The sequence below is a fragment of the Dunckerocampus dactyliophorus genome, chromosome 3, assembly GCF_027744805.1.
Source record: "Dunckerocampus dactyliophorus isolate RoL2022-P2 chromosome 3, RoL_Ddac_1.1, whole genome shotgun sequence".
Lineage (NCBI taxonomy): Eukaryota > Metazoa > Chordata > Actinopteri > Syngnathiformes > Syngnathidae > Dunckerocampus > Dunckerocampus dactyliophorus.
The window spans coordinates 30,852,861-30,880,756 of NC_072821.1; the positions used below are offsets into that span (position 1 = coordinate 30,852,861).

The 27,896-nt window shown below is 39.6% G+C and overlaps 2 protein-coding genes and 2 non-coding genes across 5 annotated transcripts; 1 reads left to right on the forward strand and 3 right to left on the reverse strand.

Annotated features, from left to right (window-relative positions):
• Positions 1–376: 376 nt before the first annotated feature.
• On the forward strand, positions 377–5,930 carry pole3 (polymerase (DNA directed), epsilon 3 (p17 subunit)). Its single transcript, XM_054770840.1, has 4 exons — positions 377–732; positions 2,799–2,884; positions 3,253–3,371; positions 5,080–5,930. The coding sequence occupies exons 1-4, from the start codon at positions 667–669 to the stop codon at positions 5,253–5,255; spliced, it is 447 nt and encodes a 148-aa protein (XP_054626815.1). The 5' UTR covers positions 377–666; the 3' UTR covers positions 5,256–5,930.
• A 3,082-nt stretch (positions 5,931–9,012) lies between these two features.
• rpl12 (ribosomal protein L12) lies at positions 9,013–12,304 on the reverse strand. Of its 2 annotated transcripts, none has more exons than XM_054771855.1 (6): positions 12,136–12,304; positions 11,032–11,105; positions 9,801–9,899; positions 9,592–9,673; positions 9,438–9,524; positions 9,013–9,157 (listed from the first exon to the last, which is right to left on the reverse strand). In XM_054771855.1, exons 1-6 carry the CDS (start codon positions 12,170–12,172, stop codon positions 9,039–9,041), a joined length of 498 nt encoding a protein of 165 aa, XP_054627830.1. In that variant the 5' UTR covers positions 12,173–12,304; the 3' UTR covers positions 9,013–9,038. The 2 variants fall into 2 exon arrangements, with proteins under 2 accessions (XP_054627830.1, XP_054627831.1); XM_054771856.1 differs by having other exon boundaries at positions 12,038–12,187.
• Positions 9,230–9,357, reverse strand: LOC129179180 (small nucleolar RNA SNORA65). The gene has a single exon (XR_008569917.1). It is a non-coding gene; the product is annotated as a small nucleolar RNA SNORA65 (small nucleolar RNA).
• Positions 10,856–10,982, reverse strand: LOC129179181 (small nucleolar RNA SNORA65). The gene has a single exon (XR_008569918.1). It is a non-coding gene; the product is annotated as a small nucleolar RNA SNORA65 (small nucleolar RNA).
• Positions 12,305–27,896: the final 15,592 nt, after the last annotated feature.

A 27,896-nucleotide genomic window follows, 5' to 3' on the forward strand; every position in this document is an offset into this window, starting at 1 on the left:
GTACTAACGTAAGTATTGGATTTGAGACACAGCCATAGGTTGTTTTTTTTGCATAACAATTACATTTGTTGAGTTTTATTTGTCAAAACAAATACATAAAAACGTCGACAAATCATTTTGATGTTGAGGTTTTACATTACCCTTTTAAATTTGCCTCTGAATACTTAATTACTTTCTTGGGTTACATAGAAAAGAGCGATCACTTCTCAGTCCTTCTATTTCATGTCAGAAAAAAACGTAAGTACCACAGTGACGAATATGACTCGATACGTTGACGCCGGACTGCGCCAGAAGAAGAAAAGGGGAGTAAAAGACATTGTTGCATACGTGATTACGTACGTAAAAGCCAAACGTAGTTTACGCATGCGCCAGAGGTTAAAGTTGACAGTTCACGGGGGAGGTTCGCGGGAAAACGTACCAAAGCAATTGTTTCAGAACCGCAAGAACTTCGTTTTAAAAGTACCTGTCAAAAGTAGACCGATTCATCCGAACATTTAGTTTGTAACTTGTAAAACATCAGACTAAAAGTATCAGAGCTAATAGCTTTAGCTGTTGAGGAGTCATTGCCGGCGTGGTTATCGCTGGAGCTCTGAGGAGTTTTTAGGTCTTGTGCCGTACGGCGACGAGTGAACACGCCGTGGTGTGAAGACGACAAAGTCAGCGAAGATGGCAGAAAGGCCAGAAGATCTGAACCTTCCCAATGCGGTCATCACCCGTATCATTAAGGAGGCGGTAAGTGCAACCATAGCAGGAAGTGAAACACATTCCTCCAACACGTTGTTTTAATATTAGAATTACCTTTTAAATTAATTCCTCGTCGCCACACGTCGAGTGGCTCGTTTACTTGTGTCAAAACTAAAGTTATCCCATAGTTAAAAGTACTTTAAAAATGAAACTAACCCAGTAACAATACTTGCGTCATATAAAGTCCATCTACGCTACAGTATTTGAGATGTTCGCCTCCACCTTCTCGTATAATAAGTGTTTTTGTAGTGCGTTATTTAGAAATGTTTTATTACATATGGGTTGTGTTTTTACTCTAACAAGAAACTGCCTCATTTTGTTGTTTTACAATGACAACGTACTCATTCATTCATTCATTACCAGAGTTGTGCAAGTTACTTTAAAAAAGTAATTGGTTACAATTATTTACTTTCCCATAAAAATGAATAATAATGAATAAAAATTGAATGTTCAGGGCTCCAGACAGACTCTTTTTGCTAGGGGTGTTGTGGCCCCTAACTTAAAATTTTAGGAGCACAAGCAAAAAAATTTAGGGCCGCATACCGAAATCGACTTGCAAAGTAAGCCGTCACATTTTCTCTCATTTTCATTGTATTACTGATAAATACTATTGACTACAATACCGCCCTCTTTTCACACACATCGGCCCGCCTGCTTCTTCTTGGTGTTTATCTCCTTTCTTTTTCTTTGGGAATGAAAGTGGGTTGGCAAACCAGCTCTTTTGGTGTCGGGCTGAAGTGCGGAAGCTTGAAGTTTGTCAGCAGCAAAAAATATTAAATAATAATAAAATCCAATCGGCAAATTAACTGGTAGGGTTGCCAACTTCTACAACAATAAATAAGGGACATCTTGTTGGCAGGGCCACCCAACCCACCTGTGTTTTTTTTTTTGCCTTTTAATTGTGTGAAACAAATTTTGTACTATTTGACACAAACCTGAATTGAATTTGATGGCTGTTGTGGAGTAATACTACTAATACATGGGGAATTAATTGTTCAATAATGTGTGTGTGTTTTTTTTTTAAGCTAAAAATAACAGTATTAACAGAATAAAACAACAATTTCAATATTTTTGTTATAGAAATCTGCCCTGCATAACAGGATAATATAAATCTGTATAAATTGAGTGTCCAGGTTTATGATAGTGCGGGTGTATCCATCTTTCAGCACTATTAAAGATACTTTGACAAAAAGAAAGGAGAGGTGAGCTATTTCTGTTTTATGTAACTGGCAGCATTTACATTGTTCTTTATTTACAAAGCACATCTCCACTCAAACCGTGTGCTCATTGTCTTTATGCTATTTTGTAGTCATTTGTCATTAAATACAGGCATCATGTCTAAATTGAACAGTTATAAAATTACTAAGAGTTAATATTCTTTGGTGATCTACGTACCCCATGAATGTGACAGCCACTTGTAGTTTCCCCATTGGACGAAAACGAGCTCCGAACGAAAAAGTCACATTTGGAGCCCGTGGACCAGATGCGAGGCCGCCAGGGTGACGGAAGAAAGTGAGGGCCAGGCAAAATGTGTAAACAAAGATGGTGGAAAAGCAGAAATGCTATGCGATTGAAGCGTGACCGATCACACGCGCTGGCATCGATAGGCTTGGACTGTGACAGGCTGCCGTCAGTTGACTGCACATTTTACAGACTATTTTTCATTCTTACAGTAATAAGGGACAAAGTCCTTTTATCTGGACGCACACGTGCGAATAGGTGAAATATTTACACGTGATGTCTCATATTTTAGTCGCAAAATGCAACCCTTTAATCACAGTCTGGAGCCCGGATGTTACGGAATAACTCCTTCATAAATGTAACTAGTTGCTAGGGAAAGTAATTATTGCACGTTTGCATCCTTCCTGCCCTACTGCTGTGTCTTTGACTCAAGTGAATAGACTTCCTGACAAGTTACTGTGACCTGCCGCCACTGTTCTTTTTGCAGTAAGGTGTTTTCCTCTTTGTGAAAGTAAATATTACCAGCCAGTGTGTGGTCTTGAATGTGTTTGCAGCTTTTGAGATAACTCCTCCGCACCGTTTGTTTTCGACAGCTCCCAGATGGGGTGAATGTGTCAAAAGAAGCAAGGAGAGCGATATCCCAAGCTGCCAGTGTGTTTGTGTTATATGCAACATCTTGGTAAGAGTACAGAAAACTCAAGTGCACTTGTGTACTGATTCACAAAATAAGAGTTTGACTCCAGATGGTATGATATTTCAGTGATTGTAATATTTGGCAGTATTCCCAGGAAGAGAAAAAAAATCAACCTTAAGTCAGTAGCTTCAAAATCATTTTCTGATCGGGAGAAAAGCATCTCTGTCATCTGTCACCGTCATGGCAATCATCATTTGAAGACGTGTTGCTGTAACACGGACCACATCTATTAGTGGTTACTACGGACTTTCATTCATGCAAACTACACTTTACACTTACAATATTATCGCAAGACACACAAAACAGCCACTTAAAGCAAATAAAATGTTATTTTTGGTTTCCCATTTTAACAGTGCAAACAACTTTGCCATGAAGGCCAAGCGAAAAACTCTGAATGCAGGTGATGTCTTAGCGGCAATGGAGGAAATGGAATTTGAGCGATTCCTGGAGCCTCTCAGAGAAGCCTTGGAAGGTCAGTACCAAGGAGCCCAACAATTAAAATAAGATACTGTATAATGATGAACTATTTAATCTGACATGCTCCGTCAGGTGTTCAAAAACCTAGGAGTGAACTTTCCGAGTGTCCTTTTTATTGAATTATTGCATTCACAGACTTGCGGTGAGTCGGATATTTAAAATTCTTTATGAAAATGCTCATTTTCCCCTGAGGCTCCGGAGACGCGAGTTGCCGACACCGGGCCTGAGTTGATATTCCATACATGGTTGACATAAAATGAGAGCAGAATGAGGTTAGTCAGTTTACGTAGTAAAACACTAAGCAGCTTGAAATGACAAGAGCAACATAACTACTGTCTAGTTCAGGGGTGTCCAAATGTTTTGGATGCAAGGATATTCTGTAAAGCAACATGTAGCTATCAGGGCTGTACAAAATTCAGAATTGAATTGAGAATGACCTCGAAGTTCCAATTCAGTTCTTGAATTTGTTTTTCAATTTGAATTGCGGTCGCAAACAGGAAGCAGAATTGCAATTCAAATTCCAATTGCAGGAAGTAGAACTGAAATTCCATGAAATTTTAAGAAATTCATAAATGCATAATTAAGGTGTATGTACCAATAAAGCTTTACAGTATATATTTGATACATGAATTTGACAAAAATATGATTTAATTTATTTTTTTACACTTTTTACACAAGTAAGGGTGGTCACAAGATCTTGTTAAATTAAACCTTGATAGGATTTTTCATTCAGAATTAAAATTTTCATGTGGGCATGTGTGCTTTATCCGTCTTTAAAATGGTTGTCCAAACATTTGGAGCGCACTAGTGAAATAAATTGCTGATAATTATAAATAATTGAAGGCCAAAGCTGGTGTATACTTTGACGTCCCATAAATTGCTAAGCTTTCCAACATTAAGGAGTATGCTTAATGTTAGTGTCTTGTATAGTGTTATTTGGGAGAAAAATGTATGTTCAAAGTATCTAATTCTCACTGATATGTCATGAGAATGAATTTCTCTGAATTGCATTGAATTAAATTCCACTTCCTGTCATTGAAATTCAATTTAACATCATTTCAAATTCATCCATTGAATTGAATTCTAAATTTTAACAGAACAGGAAAGGATAGATAAACTAATAAGTTATGTGTATTAAAAAAATGCATATCAGCTTTGTGATATAAGTGAAAAAGCCTATTAGTAGTATCAACTTTGCTCTTTTTTCCCTGCAAAATATTTTCTTTTTGTCATATTTTCACTATATTCCCGTATTATAAATTTTCCCCAACTTAATTTTCCAAAAATTACAACTGTATTTTTTGTTTTTTTCTTCATAATATTATGACTTTTAAAAAATACGTTATTACTACAAAATGCTACTAAAGTGCTACTAAAAATTTCATCTTATTATGGTTTTATTTTATTTATTAATATTTTGACTTTATTAGTACTTTGACTTTATTCGGGCGTTTTTGGTTTTTTTTCATTTTCCAACCATTTCAACTTTGTTTTTGTAAATTTCCGTCTTGTAATATTATGACTTTATTCCCCGTAATATTTTCACCTTATTCCTAAATTTTTCCCCAACCTAATTTTCCCAAAAATGACAACTTAATTTTGTTTGGTCTGTTTCTCATAATATTACAACTTAAAATGTATTACTGCTGTTCTGCTTTGCTACGCTTTCCCAATTGATGGTGGGTGTTTGTGTTCCTTATCAGTGTATAAGAAGGGCCAGAAGGGAAAGAAGGAGGTGTCGGAGCAGAAGCGCAAAGATAAAGACAAGAAGACGGACTCTGAGAATGACAAGAGCAGGGAGGAGGAAGAGGAGGAGGCGCGCATGGAGGAAGAGCCTGAAGCAGACAACGAGGTGGAGGAAGAAGAGGTCGAAAACTGAGGACAATCCCCATTGGTGGAAGCTCTGTTTAAATAACGAGATGCACTCAGTAGCCCTTCAGAGGTTATCACTGTCAGGACAACAAGTCAGGTCCCATTCGAGGTATGGTTACTTCTTCCACAGTCGTTTTTCTTTTTCCGTATGTTGAAACAAAGCACAACAAATCTCGTACTTCCTTAAAAAAACATTTAGCATGTGACAAAATGTGACATACACTTGCACTGACTGGGGTTGATCGGTTCCCAAGCAAAGCCTGTATCTCAGCTAAACCATTTTGACGTTTACATGCTGTCATTAAAGATAACAAAATGTCTTCAAAACCCGTTCTGGTTGAAATGATGACAAGACGAATGAAAATCACAAGTTAAATGCTTGCATATATCAACTATAGTCTTTGATAGTAACTATATGAGATACATAACATAACGTAAAATTCTTTCAGCTGGGAACCGTACAGTGATGAACTGGGAAACTGAAAATGGAAACATGCATTGCCACTTTTGAGAAAGACTTCAGAGTGGACTTGTTTTTGTTTGTAGCAAAGTTGTTTTTTTTTATGTAGAATTTCAACATGAAATGCTAGATTTGTTTGCTGCACCAATGACCTGTCCATTAGCAATTTATACTTTTGTACAATTTTTGTGAGTGGCAGAAATTTCCAATAAATATTTTTAGTAAAACCCAAAAAATGCAGTGATTTTTTTTGTTTTTCCCCCTTTTTCCATTAAAGGCTGTGTACAGAAAAATGGGTAGGTTTATACAGTTGTGTTCAAAATAATAGCCAGATTAATCACTGTTTTTAGTGGAAATGTTAATACTACATGACAAATAATTTACCAGTAGGTGAAGTAGTGGCATAGAAAACCAACACGTCCAGCAATCATGATGTGCACCCTCCTGAGTCTGTGTAATTGAGTAACTGAAAGGGGTGTCTTCAAAATAATAGCAGTGTGGAGTTCTCGCAGTTCTCCGAGACAGTGGTTATACAACCTGTGGGAAAAATAATTATTACAAGTAGATTTTATAATAACTGTTTGCATTGATGTTTGATTGTTGGTTGGTTGATTGTTGTGTCTTACAATAAGTACAGTATAGGTATAACTGTTTAATCAATTAATCTAATAATTTAGTGAATGACTACAAGTAATTTATAGAAAGCGGAGTAGATGAACATCTGTTTAAGTGTGTCAAAGGTTAAACAGAAATACTGTTGGCCACAGCTTCTACACACCAAGGTTACCACGCAGATACGGCCCAGAGTGTAGTCAAAACAGAAACATTGGCCGGAGCAAAGAATGTATTGTTTATGTCAACAACTACACAAAGTGTTGTCGGGACAGCGAGGGAGCCGGCTATCATCTACTGGCGTCCAGGAGAAAGCTATCCTTGGAGAGACTGACGCCGATGGTTTGAGCAAACAAGTATAAAAATGACTATGGGACAATCGGGCGGGAGCCCTCTTTCATTTCAGCCAGGAGATGCGTACAGGTGGATGAAACAGGGTCCAGGTACTTGTAAACTGCAGAAACTATCCTGTCTGACTTATTTTTCAATTATGTCTGATTTATCTTTCAATTATGTCTGACTTCTTCAATACATTTTGAAAAAAATCTCATTTGGTGTGAGTCTCATTTGGGGGGGGGTGAAATTGGCTTAATTGATTTTCCAAAGTGGTCCTTTGACCTTTGGGAGGATGTGTACAATTTCACCTCCAACAAACCCCTTATATTAGTGAAGAATTTTCACTCTATACAGTAAGTATTTCAGTTTATAAAGAAAAATACAGACATTACTATTTTTTTGAACAGCTCAATATTAATTTTTCTTCAATTTCTGTAACAGTTGATAGTTTTATTCGTGTTTTGATTCAGAATATAATGTGCAGTGTTCCTAATGCATGGAAATAAAAAAAACTAAGTAATTTGAGCTATACTCAGATTTTTTTAAAAAGAGACGGCTATTTTTTTGAACACAACTGTATATGGTAAGCTTATATACACCTACCCATATATTAAATAGCCCAGCAGCTAAACTATTTGGAGATAACTGACATCTTTGTGCTGTAGTTGACAAAGCAGTTTTTAGTGTATCCATCCATCCACCTCCTACACGCTTATCCTCAATCACGATCATGACCACGGGTGAGCTTTATCCTATCCAAGCTGATTTTGGGCGAGAGGCGGGGTACACCCTGGCCTGGTCACCAGTCAATCACAGGGCACATAAATACTAGTAATAACCATCCACACATATCCATTCAGAGCAGGGGTTGGCAACCTTTAACATCAAAAGAGCCATCTTGCCACCTCTTCCAGTAAAAAAAAAGTCTGCAGCCGCAAAACATTACACAGTTTATAAATGTTTCAAAGTTGTAATCTTTTTTTAAATGTTACATGTCACAGCAACAAAATTCAACAAAAGTGCAGCAAGCACGTGTAGTCCTACTCTGAAATCGTTTAAACGCCTTTTTCAGTGTTTTGTTTAAAATGCAAAGAGACTTCACGTTTGCATACGTGTTGTTCGCTCAATAGCGTTTATGCCTGTGCTGAATTGCCATCAATCACCAGTCTACTAAGCCTGTCCTTGACTGTCTTTGAAGAGGGAGGCATTCATTTTCTGAATCATTTTTTTCATTCGAAGAATAGCTGCTCTAATCTTGTCCATCTGTGAACGGCTTTCCCCTCCTTACAATCTCACATGCTGCCAACTTGGCCATTTTCTTGCTAAATCTGGCGACATCCCAAACCCTCTTGATTTATTTGGAAATAGAAAGTAAATACAAAGTAAAAAGTAGTACATTACTTTATCCACAAGTTTGATGGAAATTGTACTGTCTGTAGGCCAATATTCATAGAACACCCTACGATCCACATAAGAATTCCAGTTTTGTAGCTTTGTGGTACATTTTCAAGGACAAGATTGTCAAGTTCTGACCTCATTTATCGCAGACAAAATTCCGTATGGCAGAGCTATATGGTGGCCGCGGCCACCCCACTGGCAGGGCACTTTGTGGCAAACACCACTTCTACGAACAATGCCATTTGGCACAGCAGCACCAGATTACTTCGGTATGGCAGCAAACATTTAAGTCTTTTCCGTTGATAAATCAGTGATGTTAATTTCCCCAAATATTTACACTCCAAAAGTTTGGTAACACCTGCAGGTGTTCAAAACTTTTGGATTGTGTAGGATTGATTGATTAAAGTTTAACGACTATCAACACAAAGTGTCATGTAAGTGTCTGGACCTTAATATGTAAAGTTATTAATGACAAGGCTTGTTTCGCAGAAGTGAATCTGTCAATTTAATTAGGAAGCAAGGCTTGTAGGATAAAAAAAAAAAAAAAAAGTGGTCTACTTTTCCGGGAAAAATTACCTACTCTTTTCGAACCAAGTAGGTTTAACAAGCAAATGGTCACACGTGACCGACAACCTAAAGTCTCTGTAAGACTACTGTATATAACAAATAAAATGGCCTGCCAAAGAGCCTGTTTCCATTATCTAAAACCTAATAAGATTTCTTTAAGGAACTCTTGATACATGATCACGAAACTTCGCTGAACAAGGTTAGGATAGCGTAAGAGGGCACAATGCTAAGAATTTGGTCATTTATAATTTTTTTTATTACAATTTTAGTACAAAATCCATTTTCAGTAACTTTTGCGGTGCTTAACATGGAAAACCATTCCAACATTGCCCTTTTACTCAAACCAAATTCTTTGCCATAACTATACAGCTTTTCCAATAAAAGACTGAGGTTTTGCCCAAGATTTTATTAGTGCTTTTACTCAGATGGGCACTCGATTTTGCCGCTGTTGATGTCATCAATGACATCATGCGGAGGACGACCATCAATGGTGCAGCCAACAGACTGAGCAGTACCCAGAATCTCCTTGATGGTTCCTGGGGGAAACAAAAGAATTCAATTACTTCTAATGATCAATAACAGGTTTATGTAGAGCTGCATTCCACTTATGGTGTTCCAGACTTTTCGGCACAGAGTTGTCCATTAGTTTGGGCAGCTCTGTTTCCTAAAGCCGGGTCAATCTGAGCCTCCACTGGATTATACTCATGTCACTCAAACAGACAGGCATAGTGGCGGGAGGCTAAAGAGCACAAACTAAAAATCATTTGGGCCCATTAGCGGTTTCACTGCCAGGCCAACCAAAACTTAAACTCTTACCGGAGAGCTCTCTTGCGATGGAGCGAGGCCTCATGACGCGGGCGATGCCCAAAATGTCATCAAAAGTCACACTTCCACTATGCTTGACTGGAAAAGACATTTGCGTTATTAGACAATACTTCCTGAAAAGCTAGTGGTTTGAATAGTCACTTACTGTTCTTGACCTTCTTCCTGTCACGAGGGGGCTCCTTCAGAGCTTTGATGATAAGTGCCGATGCAGAGGGGACCACCTCAATCTTTAAAACAAAAAACCCAAAACAATGAGCAACAAGCTAGCAGTCCCACCTCAACACCACAATGTTCTTTTGAAATGAAGGGATTGTCCATTCAAGGCTTGATGTGTAGAAGGCAAAAGGCCCGTACCGCTGCCTGCCTGTTCTGGATTGTCAGCTTCACTGTGATCCTCAGACCCTTCCAGTCACCAGTAGCTTTGGCAATGTCATCACCAACTTTCTTGGGAGACTATAAGGGGAGAAAAATGAGATAAGTTCCACAGTTAAACAGAAACACGAGTGACTGAGCCACATTACACTTTGAAGCAAAGCGTGTGTCTGTCCTATTAGCAATTTTGATAGTGGAACCCAACGATGCTTCTTTGACCGACTTAGGCTGAGAAGAGAGTGTTGACATAACCAAAATCAAATCCCAAACTAGCCATTGCTGACATTTACTGGTACTTGAAGGCTTTTTAAACCTACAGCAAGTTGTTGACAGTCTTCCACCATTCGTGCATATTGTTATTGCAATTTTATAGTCCGACAGATCTGCTGCAGTAATTTCATTTATGTCTTGACTATCTAAATATGCATGTGAAGTTATTAAAATGTAACAAATCTTATAGAAAACCGCCATTGAAATAGTCCATTCTCTGAAATATTTAGAAGTGAAATATAATCTTCAATCTTAATCGGGCTGCACTCTGCAGCCAGGTTAGCGCTACCATCTTGTTGGGGAGAGATCTCACCTTCCCCATGATGACACAGTAAACATGGTTTATACCGTCTTTACTGCTGTCTGCGCTTCACTCCCACTATGCAGCATCTACGTACAGTATCTCTGCAGGGATCTCTGGTCGATTTGCATAGCAAGAGGCAAGCTACAAATGTAACAAGACGAACATGCATAGCTGGATGCTTGCTTAAGGGCAGATATGGCACAACACAAGTATGAATAAAGCACTAGTAACCTAAAAACGCAGCGGAAAATACGGCGCTGGTGACACTCGGCCGGCGCCATCATGAAGCATGAGACCTCCACATCAAATTCAGTCTATCAATATGAATGCTTGTTTTTGATGTCGTGCTTAAACAGATTTTAAAAGTATCGATATGTCGCCCAGCTCTACGCCACAGCAGGCTGTCTGCATTATAAGAAACAAGTTCTACTCAACTGAAGAACACACATTAGCATTTTACTAATTGTGTTCCAGACTTTTCGGCACAGAGTTGTCCATTAGTTTGGGCAGCTCTGTTTCCTAAAGCCGGGTCACTCTGAGCCTCCACTGGATTATAGTCAGTCACTTTGACAGACTGCCATAGTGGCGGGAGGCTGCTTTGTTTGCCGATAAAATGTAAAAAAAAAAAAAAAACCTCACCAGACCCAGCGGCCCAATTTTGGGGGCCAGAGCTGAGGTAGCACCAACTTCTCCTCCGGTGCATCTCATGTACACTGAAAGACACAAAACAGGCAAACTCCCATCAAAATAGTAAATACCACAATTGAAAATCATTAATGCCAGTTGTCTAGAAATGTGCATTGTGAGCCATATTTTGGCAGAAAAGACAATTTAAGCAAAGATGATAAGTAGATGCTTTTTCTTTAAATACAACTTCATGGCATATAAACCTTTTTTACAAATTCCCCCCCCACACAGTATCCAACCTTATTTACCTGAAACTAAAAACATGTAGGATTTTCGCTTTGCAGGGGGATCAAATCTAACTGTATTTACAAAAATAACTACTCACATGGTGTGATAGCACTTTCATCAAATTAGTTTGCTCCTCAAAGCTCATGGAAATTAACATGATGCAGTAACAGCAACTACAGATTAGGCAGAATATATAAATACGGGGAGGGGCACATCAAGCCATCTCGTGACGCTTTCTGAACAAAACATGTACATACAGGCTTTGCATTACAGCTAACAAAGCAAATTAGTGTGGTATTTAACCACACTCACCAGCTAATCTTAATGAATTACATTTGCAGAATACACCGGCCCCGCGGGCCGCACTTTGGTCCCCCCAACCTACACTGTCAGCGCTTCTGGTTAATGAAAAAGCTTCAAGTTGTTTAAGCAGCACATTTATAGATTATATATTAATCTCCACCGGAAGCAAGTGGTGTGCCTAAAACCAGATTATTCAACATTTAAAACGGTATATGTGTTCAACTCAAACGAGAAAACGCACAATTGATAGGAAAACAGTAGCTCCACTAGCTAACAGCAGCTGCTATGTTTCGCCCACGTGTCATAGTACTAGTCGTTAGCACTAAACTTCTGCAGATTATCACATCGTAACCATCTCCACCCCTCCCCAAAATATAACGGACTAACATTTATTAACGTCTTCATCACATTTCAGACCCAATATTACCGTTGCAAACCCGTCGTGGGGAGGCGAACAGAGAGCGACGCCATCTTGACTGTCTTGCACGCGTCTGCTTTAAGTAGCACTTGACACTATAAACATACCAATTTTAACCTCGTTGGGATCAAACTTAGGAGGCATGTTGATCGTGTGGACGTTGAGCTCAGTTCAGCTTGATCGGTGATGGTGTCGGATGAACCCGGTTCGGGACGACCGATTACTGTTGCACCTTCACCACTATAGCGAGAAAGAAAGACCGACATCCGGGCGATCGCGGTATATGTACTTGAGCCAAATCTCGCGAGATGTGTCGTCATCACTTACGGTTCAGCCAAACTTTCCTCAATTCCCAAGTCAAAACAGTGAATAAAATGTAAGGGAGGGGCTTATAAAAATGACCACTGACGTTGTGAAGGTTCATCATGAACTCGAGAGGCACTTTGTTGACATCCAGCTTCGTTTCGCCGCCGTCGTCAAGTGGGCAAAAACAAACAACACACTTCCGGTATTCACAATAAAAGCGGTGCGTGGTACTAACATCCCGTCTGACTGCACTGAAGAAAATAAAGGTCTCGGAAAAGTGGCCTACAATTACATTAACCTTGGCAGAAAAAAATATAAAAACATTTTCATTGACGTACCCCCTGTGGAATAGTTTTTCAACCAAATACCCCCTAACAAGAGAAAAGCATTTTGGTTAAAAAAAAAAAAAAAGCACAGCAGCATACTGTCCAAACCAGTGCCCACCTGTAGTGGTCTTATTTGAATCACTTGGAAATACCAATACACATAAAATAACGTAAAATCAACTACAAAAAAGCTTTGTTCATTGAAATAACTATTAACTTAAATTCCCCTCTTTTGGGATTAGAATAAAGATGTGTTCTTAAATGCAAAATACAAATAAATTTATAAGTGTTAATTAATATTGTTTTTTTAAACTTTTTTTAAACATTCTGTCTCTCTCATTTGACTTGTTGGCTCAGTGTAGTGGACGAGCAATGCAGATTGAGGAAAGAGGGGCTGGTCAATGCGCCCTTAACAAGCGTCGTCGTCGTGGCTCTAACATTTTCTTGGAGGTGCATGTCTATGGAGTTATATGTGTTATAATGTGTGCTTCAACTTTGATGTAGCAAAGGCAGACTGAGCCCTATTAACGTGCAATAATTACTGTTGTGTCCGCAGGCACATCGCTGCGCTCTGTCACTCCCTCCCTTTTTGCTAGCGCGGGGTGCGACTCGGTGTATGAGGCGAGCCGCTGATATGATAATACATTTTTTTTCAAAATGTTCTTGCAATCGACCGGGAAAGTCCCAAAGCTCGACTGGTAGCTCACGATCGACAGGTTGGCGTCCCCTGGCCTATAGCCTACTGGTTGAAAATAGCTGTGTCAGAAATTCATAGTAAAGTTCATAAAAAGTTCATATAATTAAAAAAAAAATAATGGAGAAGTTCAAACATGTCACCCAAAAAGAATTGATCCTGCCTCGATCCTGAATCGATCAAATTCATACGATGCCAAAAAAAAATTACCACAAATTTGGAGCCACACATGCTAAATCGGTATGCGGCGATCCACCGTATATATTTTTTATAAATATAAATGTAACTATAACAGTATTACATATGACATAACTTTCTGTATTATGTTGATCGTGTTTTTAATAAATTAAAATTCAATACACAATAGTCACAATACAAAAGTAGTAGTGTTTTTCATTTAAACTTTGGGGTAGCACTTTACAATAAGGTACACAAAATTACAGTTGTTAATGAGAAATGACCCTACCTAACCCTAACCCTAACCCTAACCACTACTCATTAGTTACTCATTAGTTCTTCATTAGGCCTCAGTAACTACTCTACTCATTAGTTCCTCATTAGTTCGTCATTCATTCTTCATTAGTTCCTCAGTAACTACTGTATTTTTGTGTACCTTATTATAAAGTGTGACCAACTTTGGTTACTTAATACCTGACAACCCTCCTGTTTCCTCTGGAAAAACTACCGTTTTTTGCCCTTCTTTCCCTGCCATTTTAATAGTTTCCTGTATTTTCCCCGTAATTTAACTTTCATGAAATAAAAAATCCTCTCCGTAGCAGCTTCCAGCCAGGTCTTTGGGTCTTTCCACCAGCACCCCCCACCAATTCCGTTACTGAAATTTATTTCTATCAATTTAATGAACTCTTCAAGGTTGGAGTTTATTATGTATTGAATTGATAACGGATTCCGAGCATGGAGTTTATCGGGTTGTTGCATGATCTTTTTTGTGTGCTCAGAACGAGGCAGAGTGGTGCGTGTGGGTGCTGAGTGGATGAACATCCTCTCTAGCAGCATAATGGGCACAAACATAAGCGTCCCCATAGAAGGCCAACATAGCACCAGGATTGCAGCAATGCAAAACTACATGAAGCTGCTTCCTATTGTCATCCGTGTGTAGCTCTGAATGGAATGTAGGAAAATGTGTTTTTCATTCTGGAAGGACTCTTTGACTCAGTGCTGCGCCACAGGAATAGCAACAGAACACAAGAGGGAGTAAGTGGGTGAGAAGCTGAGAGCATCACTGTTGAGCTGTTTAATATGCATGATGAAAACCACTGATGGTCAGAAATTCACATCTTGCGTTATGAAAGAATATGGCGTGTGTGTATTTTTGAAATGCATTGATTGGAAAGGTCACAATTGCATAAGCTTGGCTTTAATAGTGATATACTGTATATATTTCAAAGCTCTGATTAGTAATTGCTCTCTTAATACTATCTGAATAATATAATACAGGAAGACCAATAAGAACATACAGTAACTGAAACAAGATTGAACATTGCATATACAACACATATAATTTATAATTACATGAAAATACAGGTAAACTGTACAGCATACACGTACCACTGTTGGAAAGCACACAGTTTTTACATTTTTGTGCCTTTGTACTTCACTGATCATGTTTTTTCCACAAGCGTTGAGATTTCGCACTTTGTTTGGCAGCCCTTGAACATGGCATAGCACCACCAGCTTCCACAGTCAATCCAGCCTCAAAACATGCAGCGAGGTAAACACAAGTTAATATATGATGGTAAGTAGTTACTGGAATGACAACAGTCAAGGATTATGGTGACGTGTCTTGGAGAACCGCCTTCTCAAAAGGCTACACCGTGACTCTGATTCCATCTGTTGACATTATCATTCAAGAGTGGTGAGTACCTATACATTTATACTTACGTTTAATAAGGCATACAGTATTCAGGGCTTAAACCTGGATTGTGTCGTGAGTGAACAATGGCAATTGAAGAGAAAAGGGGAGCTGAATCTAATTTAATAATCACAACAGTCACTTTTATTGCAAATTCATCCATCCATTCTCTATGCTGCTTATCCTAATTAGGGTCGCGGGGGTATGCTGGAGGCTATCCCAGCTGACTTCAGGTGGGGTACACCCTGTACTGGTCGCCTGCCAATCGCAGGGCACATATAAACAGACAATCATTCACACTCACATTCATACCTATGGACAATTTAGAGTCCACAGTACCCGGAGAAAACCCACGCACGCACGGAGAGAACATGCAAACTCCACACAGAGATGCCCAAGCGGAGATTCGAACCCAGGTCTTCCCGGTCTCCTGACTGTGTGACCAACATGCTAACCACTCAGCCACTATGCGGCCCTTTTATTGCAAATGTTGATCTGAAATCTGAGGGCAACATCAACGTCAAGCTAGCTGGAGGATTTGGCGGAATCAAAAATAGGCATTTTCACTCGCAGTTTTTCACCATTCACTGGTGGTCCCTGGACATCACGTAAGGGGGGATCTACTGTAATAGCAGCAAAGGTGTGTGGATTTGACTCCTTTTTGTTTTATTTAATGTGAAAAATGGACTCCCTTTTCACAGTGACATGTTGATGGGTTTTTACTCTGTGTACTTAATACTTTTTGATTTGAGGTTTCTATAGTAGAAGAGGATGATTAAAGAGCTGTTAGGAGAGAGGAATACAAACCGAATGCATGTAGATGAGTATAAACTAGATAAAGAGTCAGCCATACATCAGCATGATTGTGTTAATAATGTGAAGAATCACTGCATTGTTGTGCTACACCAACGTGAAGGAGTCCAGTTTCACTTCTGCAGAGGAGAGGGCAGCATGAGACGCAATTAAATGTACATTCTCTGCTTTTACTGTGTTTACATGGAGGCGAACGTGTCAGCCTTTCATTTTGCATAAACTGCGTGAGCCTGAAGCAAAGACAGTGAGTCAATCTTGATATTCTGCACTTAGAGGCTTGTTTTTTTGTCTTTATTCTCTTTGCATGCATGGATGTCATGTTCAGAGAACACATGATTTATGAGGCGAGATAATGTTCTTTTGTTTTTTTCTGCCCATCAACCTTGTCGGTTCATCAATGATTACAAATTGATCAGCCTGTTCAGACTCATTTGGCCGTGATTGGGCTTGCAGGAAGGAAGTCAATATTCCAGCTGCTCCTCATTTAGTGCAATCCATTTGTTGCCGTAAAATCTCAAGGTCATGCAATACTTTCTTGGACATTTCTTGGAATAGAAGTTATATTTTGTGAAATTTAGATCCTATTTCTTCAGGAAAAGGCCTTCATTTGATGTTCCCTTGTCCCACAGTGACTGAATTTTGCCAGGTGATTCACAATCAGTGCTGGAAAAAAAAAATCAGCATTAAATCGGGTGAGTAAATCTGAGACCCAGAAAACAAAAAAACCCTGCTTTTTTTTTTTCCAGGTGAAAACAATATAACCAAGATAGTTTTTAGGTAAAAAAGTGTGCTTGTTTTTTATGCAATGTCCTTTGCAGTGGACAATGATATCTTCCTCTATTTCCTCGGTTAACGGCCTTCCATGTTACGACGTTTTGTGGTTACGAATACGCTCCCATAAATTAATAAAAAATGTTATTTTGGTCCAGAAACACGAGACTCAAGCCACCCTGAGAAAGAATAACATCTATTACATTATTTGTTTGAAAAAATGTAACATACAGTAGCGGTCACTGACATGACTTTTCAACTTTGCTTAAATATGTTCTATATTGTTTGTAACTATGCTCTACTTTGTTCATTTTTTGGAAGCGGACGTTAAATTTGTAAAAATTAAATTTTTGTACGTGGCGGGAGCCATTTTGGTCTCAGCGCCTTAGAAAAGGGGCGTTTCCCAAGTGATGTCGGCAAAGGTGCAGATCTCAGCTCATGCCTAGTAAACAAACCCTTCAAGAGGCAGCTCATCAACTTTGGTATATTTTTCATCAAAATAGTAGTCATGCCAAAACATTGTGTTGCTTCTGGCTGTTCACAGTGTCCGAGTGATACTGTAAGTTTGTTTTCTTTTCCAAAAGACGAAGGTTTAAAACAAACAAAGCAAGTACACAGGAACAAAATGACCACCACCTTGCGTTCATTTCACTGAAGACTGCTACGAAGAAACATCTTTACAAGAAGCATTTGGCTTGAAAGTACAGTATGAATGCATTTTGGATGCTAGGATGCTATTCCTTATGCTATGCTACACAGGACTAAACGAGGAGAATGGCATCAAAGTTGCCAGAAAACACAGTAAATCATGTCTTATTTACATACATTATTGTATTCTAAACACTATGCCACCACAGCGACAAGCATTCAAAGCATTACACATGTAATAAAAGATACTTTCACAGCGATATGTTGACGATGGGACACGGGGAAGCTCCAAAGGCCCTTTTACGCTCATTAAGAAGCCGATTTAAAACAATAATTGAAGGATAAGCAACTCCAAGGTAATTTACACTTTGTCATCGGACACCTCCACATCAGACATATACAGTAATCCCATCATCGGTGGTTCAAATACGGCTTAACTCCGTGTTCTGCAAGTTCTCTATTTCATATTTCATCACCAGATGTTTCTTCCTCCTCAAAAACGATTGACACATCGCACAAATCTTGGCTATAATCACTATAAACATCTTCTATCTCGTCCAGCCGCTCGTGTATGTTTACTCTGATGAGTAAAGATGAGCGCTGCGCCTTCGCTGACGTCACTTCCGGAAACGCCCCTTTTCTGCGGCAGTCAGTGAACATTTCTCCCGCCACGTACTATAAATGTGTTTTTTTTTTCGAATTTACCGTTCGCTTTCAAAACACGAACAACGTAGAACATAATTTGGAACAGAAAAGAACATATTTAAGCAAAGTTGATAAATCATGTCAGTGACCCTTTAATCCGTGACAGGATGACAAATGCGTAAAAGTAAGACCAAAACTTCATTTCTGCATTCAAAGTGGAATTAAAACAGTGCAAAATTCCAACAGCAATTAGAGACTTCTCTCCCTCTCAGCTATTCAGCTACTTTCGGCCCCCAGCTAGTTTTTTTTTAGCTAATTTATTCGCCCTTGGCATATTGTAAAATAACATGAATTAATTATTAATGCCATGTATTCGAATTATATTAAAAGCTAAGCTGTGGATGTTTTGTTCAGATACCTCAGCATGTGTTGTTGCATCAAAATGGTACTTTGAGGTCCAATAATCAACCTCATAGGGTACATTTGCATATATTGTGCATTTAGGACCCATACTACACCTTGTCTTCTAATAGTGTAGATCGGGAAATGAAATGGTATAACTGCTAACTCTCTGTATTGCAGAATTATGTTGTGTTGGTCGACAAATTATTTGTAAATATCACTTCAATTATTTTGACCTTATGCATCACAGCCGGAAATACTGACTTAAAAATGTAGCTATTCGGTTCAAAATAAAATGGAAAACAAGTGGCTGGATAATGCAATAGCAAATATTTTGAGACTTGCACATCACAACACAATCACACACCACTGATGCCGTGTGCGTGTGCCTTGTTGATCTGCCTCTTTGTGTGCCTTGCCGAGGGATGTTGACATTCCCTGTTGACTTGTACTTGCTGTTTCTGCCAAAGAGCCTGAAAGGCAATCTGTTGCAAAACAGAATCAAACTCTTAAAATGTACCCGCCGTCTTATTTATTGTTTGTCTTCTGTTGAATTTGAACAATGAAAGTTGAATAATAGAGCGAGTATCATTAAAACAGCTCACAAACTCTCAAATCTGTTATGGCCAATTCTGCCAATTTTGGTATCAGCCAGATACCAAGTAAATACAAGTATTGCCAATAACGGTACAGATATCATTACTTTTTACTTTAAACGTTTCAAGGACTTGGGACTCAGAAAACCAGTCAGGTTCTGGTGTGACCACCATTTGCCTCATGCAGTGCAACACATCTCCTTCGCATAGAGTTGATCAGGTTGTCGACTGTGGCCTGTGGAATGTTGGTCCACTCCTCTTCAATGGCTGTGAGAAGTTGCTGGATATTGGCGGGAACTGCTACACGCTGTCGTATACGCCGATCCAGAGCATCCCAAACATGCGCAATGGGTGACATGTCCGATGAGTGTGCTGGCCATGCAAGAACTGGGACTTTTTCAGCTTCCAAGAATTGGGGCTGTGCATTATCCTGCTGCAACCTGAGGTGATGGATGTACTGCCAAATTCTCTGAAACGCCTTTGAAGACGGCTTATGGTAGAGAAACGAACATTCAATACACGAGCAACAGCTCTGGTTGACATTGCTGCTGTCAGCATGCAAATCTTGCAACATCTGTGGCATTGTGCTGTGTAATAAAACTGCACATTTCAGAGTGGCCTTTTATTGTGGGCAGTCTAAGGCACACCTGTGCACTCATCATGGTGTCTAATCAGCATCTTGATATGGCACGACTGTGAGGTGGGATGGAATATCTCAGCAAAGGAAAAGTGCTCACTATCACAGATTTCGACAGATTTGTAAACAATATTTGAGAGAAATGGTGATATTGTGTATGTGGAAAACTTTTAGCTCTTTGAGTTCGTCTCATAAAAAATGGGAGCAAAAACAAAAGCGTTGCATTTATATTTTTGTTGAGTGTGTATATATATATATATATATATACACACACACACGCACACCTACACACACACACACACACACACACACACACACACACACACAATATATAGATATCACTATTTGGATTGTTTGCACCCACTTCACTGTTTCGCTGATTTTTTTAGTGCTTCTTTTTTTTATTCCACCTGAACGCTGTTACAGGCCAAGCCTGGCCTTTTAAGTAGAATTGCATTGTGGGAAGTGCAAAGTGTCTGCACCGCCCATTGTTTTCTGTGTCTTGATTGGTTGTAGACCACTGTCAATCAGTGTCCTTCCTGCCCTGTTTCCTGTGTCAACGCTAGCTAGTTTGCTTGTGAGCTTGTAAATGAATCTTCGGTTTGTCTGAAGCAATATGTTTTAACAAGGATACAAAAACGCTACAGTACAGCGGAACGGCGCCAGGACAAAAAGGCACGGTCACAGGAATTAAATATGCGTGAGGGACTTAATAATTTCTTGTGATGAGCATTAAAACTCAAACGGAGGTTTGAACTTTTTTGAGAATGTTTAAACAACAGAGAAATGGGAGAGAACGTTATTGCCTGTCTGACAACCATTCACACTCACATTCATACCTTTGGACAATTTGGGGTCGCCAATTAACCTACCATGCATGTTTTTGGAATGTTGGAGTAAACCGAAGTAGCCGGAGAAAGCACGGGGAGACCATGCAAACTCCACACAGAGATGGCCAAGCGGAGATTTGACCTTCTCAATCTCCTGACTGTGTGGTCAACATACTGACCACTCAGCCACAGCTATTTCCTCAATTTCTATGACATAACTTTAAAAAGATCCACCAATCCATTTACATTTTGCATGGGCCATTGGCATGCCCTTTTAACTACATATGTCAATACTGTTTCACCAGTAGTGAGTGCACTCACTCTGACTGTGAGAGATCCAACACGTTACAAAAAGGAGACAGTTCAATTCCCGTGGGCATACTCTACTGTTTATGTGTGACGTTAGTTGAAAAAAACATCTTGTTTTATTTAAAATCGTAGTTGTTGAGATGAAGGTCTGCTCTTTTTTGGAATTTTGCCCATCATCCACAATCCTTGACCACTGGCATGTTCTGCTGGAGCTGCTCGGCTGCCCCAGCTGACCGAATAATTGTAATCAGGCCTTCATAAGCCGTGCTTGGACACTCTTATGCGGCCAGATTGTTGCAACGTCTATGCTGTCTTCCTGCTCAAACAGCTCATCGTGTTGTGCTGCCTTGCACGCTTCTTACTTTTTGGACATTTACTTTCCAAATGTTTTTGTGAGTACTGTGGCTAATTCTGCTTAGCTTTTCAGCTGCTCCCTTTGTTTTGTAGTTTTTTTCTGTGTGGCTTCACCCGGATTTTATGTTGTACTTTGTTTTTCTACTTTGCATTGTTCCACTCTGTTTGGGTGTTCTTTTTGTTATTAAACCTTTTTATCTTTGCCATCTTTGTTGTCTCTGCTTTGGGGTCCAACCACTGGCTTAACACCAATCCTAACAACCACGCTTGTCTTTTCCTTTTCTGTGCGTTCTAAAGAGAGGAAAAACAGTTACAATGTGGGAGCTAACAAAGCGCGTAACAGGACGCACCTATTTCAACTATAAAGCCTTAAAATATTCCTCCAAAAAACACCAAGGATGTTCTATTTACATCGACACTGTTATTGTAGCAGCTAACACAAAGAACTTTTTTTCTGGCGTAGTGATGCAGCTTCTCACGTCACTACCAAAAGGTAACGGGCCAACTCCCAAACAAAGCGATAGCACACCAATCTGTACTGACTAGGAAACAAGAACAAGCATATGAACAACTACGAAAAGACAACCAAATTATCTGTAGAGTATTAGCCCACATTGCATGTTTTGTTTGTACACAGCTAGATGGACTGTATGCATTTACCTGTGATATCAAGCACTACTGTATGTGCTCCATGTATTAGAATCAATATCATGGTGACTTACTCGATGGACAGTTGTCCGTCTGGTCCACCTGGCCTGGGGCATCTTTTCCACATGATTTTGGGTAGGTGGAAAAAGCGCAAACTATTCTTTGTCCTCCTCGCCATATACACAAAGCCCTTCCATGGATGGTAATGCTGTGTGCCACTCAGTGCAGCAGAAACACTCGATTTCTGTCGGCATGGCTTGGCAAGCTCCACATTTACACCACCATGTCATGCCGGTCCTGACTCTCTCGCTCCCCGACGCTTCTGTTGATTGAACTCTGCTTGGAAAAAATACATGCTGGCGCTACAGCACACTAGCACACTACTAACAGCACATTTATGTGTTTTTGTTTGCTATAAAATTGTCTACTAATCTGAGTGACCAAAACGGACAAGACAATGTGTTTCCGGTGTCTGTTTAACACTTTGTAAGACGAGAGCAAAGAGCTGCAAGTCAATAATTGTAAAACGACTCCTGACTTAATTCGCCTGATTCCTTTCTGAGGGTTTCCTCCTCCTATTTCTACCCTTTCCTCATTACATTACGAGAAAGAGGAGACAGCAGGAGCACAGCTCAAACAACGCCTGCATGCTTAAGTAAAGCTCTGCATATTAATGAAGGATAGTTCACAACAACACTTTAAAGCAAGGGCAGCCTGTGGCAGCTGACTCCCAGCCAGCTGATAAGGCTGGGATTTGAAGCAGGAGTTAATTAACCAATGTTTGAGAAGACTGATTATGCTGAATCAAGGATGAATTATCAGTTGCCTCGCTGCACAGCTCCCTTGGTGATTCGGCACAAATTGAGAGACGAAAGCAATTCCCCAGGAATCTAGTTTAATTTCGTCTGACAGACTTATTCCACTGAACCATGTTAACCTCCAGCTCCATCGGGAAGATTTAGAAAGTCACAAAACAGGCTGTAAGATTTCCAAACATAGGTAAACAGGTAATTGGTAAACATTCCAAACAGGCTGTACCGGATGTAGTCATCATCAGTCCACGGCGAGGAACCGGTTAAACCTCAACATTCATTTGGGATCGACATCCCTCGGATTGGCTGACTTACGCTGACATAAGCGGTTTCCGACATAGCCAAAAGTAGCCATTGCTTGCACATTTGTGACTATGTGATAATAAATAATTTTTGAACCTATGGCAATTTTTTTACATTGTTTTCTTTGATTTGTGCAAAGTTTAAATGGGTAGATTTTGTTAGATGTCTAAATGTGCCCTGCGATTGGCTGGCGACGAGTCCTCGGTGTACCACGCTTCTCACCCAAAGTCAGCTGGGATAGGCTCCAGCATACCCATACAACACTAATGAGGATAAGCGGCATAGAAAAAGGATGGATTTTGTTAGAAAGGGGGATGAAAGAACAGATGAGAAGTCAGAATGATAATGTAAGATGGTATCAGAGTCACGGTGTAGCCTTTAGCCTGGTCGGCAGGTACAGATACATACAGTTACAGAACAGCTAAAAACCAGAAAGCTACTTCACAAAGCAAGGAAAATCACAAAGCCGAGTTGAGCGGAGAGTGGGTGAAGCTCGAGGTATAGTCGCTTCCAATACATTGTCTCAAAAAAACTCAAAACTGCTGCACTACACTTAATCGGGAGCAGTTCCCAATCAATATTTATCTAATACCATGACAAAAAACATCAAAAATGAAATAAAATACATTACACTCACCACTCACTCAAACAAATCCTTTCCAAGGCTGACATATATAGAAAATTATATATAAAATATATATATAACGTCACTTATTTGTTCATATAACGCACACAGAACTATGAACAACACTGTGTCTGCCTCCTTTATTTGCAAGCAGGATAAATGTGCTGCACTGTTCATGTAGCGATGCATTCAAGGGCACTGGTAAGTTTAAGTTTTAGGGAATAGACTTTCAGACATCCAACTAATCAGACGACGGGAAAATGTTGACATTACTGTAGTCCTGCTGGCTGGCCTTGTGAGGCAAATCGGAAGAAACAGCCCCATTGCTAATAGTGTGTAGGTGACATGGGTCAGCACTCCTGATTCTGAAGGCCCTGCGCAGATTACATTGACATGGCAACATAGCTAAAACCTGATTGGACAAAATCTAACCGACACATACACGTACCAAAAGCAGTGCAGCCAAGAAACACGCTACAAAATAAAGATAATAGACTGTTGGGAATAAATTCATACAACTTCATGCAACAAATACAACAATTTTAGTTGTAAATGTGGGTCAGTGTTTCTGATAGTGTTTAGGCCAGCAGAGGAGGCTTTGCTGGCTCTGACTGCACGCCACTGCGAGATTCCAACCCAGAGACAGATGTACCAACCATATGCACCACCATGCTGCCCAATTTGGAAGTTTTATTGCAGGTTTTTTGTTCCAACAGCCCAAAAACAACAACAAATGTATTTACTTCACAGCTTTGAGCTTTTCAGAGGAATGTTCACCATTATGCATCTATGCACATCGCACAAAGCTGTGCTTAAATGAGTCTATTTATTGTTATATTAGGTAGCCCTTCCATCAGTCCACTTCTCCAGTAACAAATTGGATGCTCCTCTGTTGCTCTCCGATGTTCCTATTTCTAATAAGTTGTTGGATAAGCAGGCTTGAGTCGTCTGTGATTCTTCTGTTTCGTGACAGCGACAGCGTTTTTGTCATTGTCCAAATACCTCCGTACTGCAGATCTGTAGATTAGTGAAAAATCTTCAGGACTGCTGTATATCAGATCTTGATTATGAAAGAACGACTTTCATTTTGCATGTAAAACCTGCTAATACAACAATGATTATGCTGCTGCTGCTGCAGTGTCCCGACAGGCTCTTCCTTCCCGCTACACCCTTTGTGCTTCTGGATTACCATGTAATCCCTGGTATTCATCAAGCCAAAAGACCAGAGGTCATTTTCTTACAATGCTGCAAATAATGCTCTTTAGCTTGAGCTGTGCTTGCGTGAGGGGCAAAGGGTTACATCACGTAAGGACGATTACACGTCTGTTCACCAACCAAAAATGATTCACAATCACTCATTCATTATTTGTAGTACAGTATTTATTTATTTACTGATTGCAATCTGGAGAATAATTCTATGAAAAAAACTGTACTTGATTCAAATTTTACTACTTACTTTACTACAGTGGAACCTCGGTTAACGTCCGCCCCTGTTAGCGTAGAAAATTTTGCCTCTGTTTGTGTACATTTTCAATTTTACAATATGGACCATATTGTACAGTCCAACTGTGTTCTTAATGTATTTTTATCACAGAACTAGCATTGCTAGCATTCCTCGCTTGCAAACAAAATGGCAAACGGAAGCGGAAGTCAGCTACATCACGGACTATGATGTCATCAGCGATTGACTCTCAAAAATGGTGATAGAAAACACGATTTTTTATATTTTACACATGCAGGAAACAATTCGAAATGCATATAAATGAGGAATGAAAGAACTAAATGAACATTTAAAGCTAGTTTTACCTTCATTGAAGACGTGACTGTTCCCAAAGACATGAAAGTGGCAGTGAGATCAACACCTTCTTCAACACCACCTTTCTGTTTTGTCATGAGTTATTTCCTGAATTCAGTAGTTTTCACCTTCTTTATCAAAATTGTGGCACTTGCAACTAAAGAAACACTATTAAATTCAAGAAATAACTCATGGCAAAACAGGAAGGTGGTGGTGAAGAAGAAGGCGTTGATCTCACTGCCACATTGTGTCTTTGGGAAGAGCCTTCAATGACATTAAAAGTAACCTTAAATGGTCATTTATCCCTTTCATTCATCATTTATATTTATTTATATTAGGGATGCTCCGATCACGGTTTTATGCTGCCGATACCAATCTTTCGTGAGTGAAATCGGTCAATAACGATACCAATCACATAGGTTAAGTGTCAATTTTTAAATGTACTATTGGCTATATCGGGGGTCACCACTGTTTTGTCTTTTACAAAATGAAAATGGCCAAGAGCTACTCATTTTTGCAACATTTATTTTCATAGCTTATTTCAACCCCCCCAAAAAACGAATATGCTTGTTTTACCAGAACATTAACAAAATGCTGTTACAGTATCCACAACTGACATTTAGTGTTCCAGAATGCCTTTCTTTCCAGTGTTTTCACATTATTCATGAAAAGCAGGCTTGCAGGCGCTTCATCGCTGGTGAAAACACTGGTGAAACTTAGAGGATCAGGCGCCTTCTTTAAGGAGAATTTGGATGCGAGATCAGCTTGATGGCGCTTCAGCAGGACCCCCAGGCAGTCCGACGAATCCAACCACATTTTGGGTTATCCGCCTTAGACCTCCGACTGCCACGCACACACGGGCGCTACATTAGCCGCCGCCCGACCGATGATCACATCGCGAGCCTCGATAACTCACCACACCCTGCCAAGTGCCCGCCCCCCAAATGCCACACCAAATTAGAGCTTTTTAACGCGCCATCCTGGCGAGACCTTTTTCATGGCATGTTTTGCAGGGTGCAAAACCTATATCACTCTCACAACAGGTACGTCCCACACAGCAGACATGCATGTTTTGGCTTTGTGAAGGGAAAGTGGGCTGGAGATAGTTGCTATAGGCTGGATGCTGCAATGGGGGCGGAGCTGATCGGCGGACGTGATCGGCATTATAATGCAAGTATCAGCATATGCCGGTACCATGCTTTTTCGGCTAATATTGATCGGTGACCGAGCACCCCTAATCTATATGCATGTCCAATTGTTTTCTGCATGTAAAACTAGAATTGTAAAACTATATAAACATGTTTTGTGGTCAAATTTTGGCTTTCTGAAACCAATTGAATGGATTTACACCATTTCTTATGGGAAAAATGATTTGGTTAGCATCCACCATCTATGGCTGGTGGTTAGTCATCCATTAATGACACAAACCAAAGGTTCCACTGTATTTTACTAATGCCGTTATTGTTTTCCAGTAACGGCTAATCTAATTAATTACCATTTCAAATGTTGACTGTTAACGACAGCAGAATGCAGTGCGTTATTATGCACTAATATCGACTGTATGTCAACGATCTGGATGTCACTTTGTGTGTTGGATGACAAAGCAAATTAGTGTAATCTCTAATAATATAGGTCATTAATAATTAATTAACTCTATTTTTAGAAGGCTCCCCCCCGGCCACACTTTGGACACCCCTGCAATAGAGTCACAATGTTTCAGGTATTGTGTTGTACTATGATATCATGTACACTAATCTGGAGCTTCGAAACATATTTTGTGTTTTTATTTGCATTATCATAGTTGATGCCCACCAATATCTTACGCCTGTAAATGAATAAAGACAACCATTCCTGAACATTAACTGCAAGTACATCATTTGACAAAATGTTTATTAGACACAGTGTGGGTGGAGGTCACCTTCAATGGAGCTGATGTACTGGTTATTAGATCTGGACCAAAACAACCACCTGCTTCTTGGAAAGCAGCAATGCAAATCATGAGTGACGTGTGTGTGTGTGTGTGTGTGTGTGTGTGCGTGCCTAATGTCTGCATGTGTATAGCAGATACACGCACATGCTCTGTATTTATTTTCCTACCTTAATATTAATCCTGTGTGTGTGTGTGTGTGTGTGTGTATGTGGATCTTCACCTGCACACTTGGTCAGTTGGCATCAAAACAAGGACTTCATATTTCATACTAAAGCGTATGATAAAGTATACAGCATTTATTTTTATATTTATATATAATTATATTTATTAGTGTTTTGTAAGATGTGTGTCAAAATTCAGACATTAACCCAAAAGAACCCAGACACACAGGATTTTATGTAAAAAAAATCTCATAATCGTTTCTCAGATTCAGAATTGCTTGTTTTTCACTCTTAGACAACTTTCTGGTTTTCATAATGTTTTGACCTCTAATTGCAGTCTACACAGGGAAACCCTATTCTACTCAATGTGAAACTGAGCGTAGACGTTCAAGC

Bases quoted from the DNA above. Each gene is read 5' to 3' on its own strand.
- pole3 (XM_054770840.1), top strand. From the start codon at position 667: ATGGCAGAAAGGCCAGAAGATCTGAACCTTCCCAATGCGGTCATCACC. The intron at 2,885-3,252 runs GTAAGAGTACAG...CCATTTTAACAG, and splicing joins GTGTTATATGCAACATCTTG to TGCAAACAACTTTGCCATGA. The intron at 3,372-5,079 runs GTCAGTACCAAG...GTTCCTTATCAG, and splicing joins TCTCAGAGAAGCCTTGGAAG to TGTATAAGAAGGGCCAGAAG.
- rpl12 (XM_054771855.1), bottom strand. From the start codon at position 12,172: ATGCCTCCTAAGTTTGATCCCAACGAGGTTAAAATTG. The intron at 9,674-9,800 runs GTACGGGCCTTT...TTTGTTTTAAAG, and splicing joins TCCAGAACAGGCAGGCAGCG to ATTGAGGTGGTCCCCTCTGC. The intron at 9,158-9,437 runs GTAAGAGTTTAA...TGTTTCCCCCAG, and splicing joins CATCGCAAGAGAGCTCTCCG to GAACCATCAAGGAGATTCTG.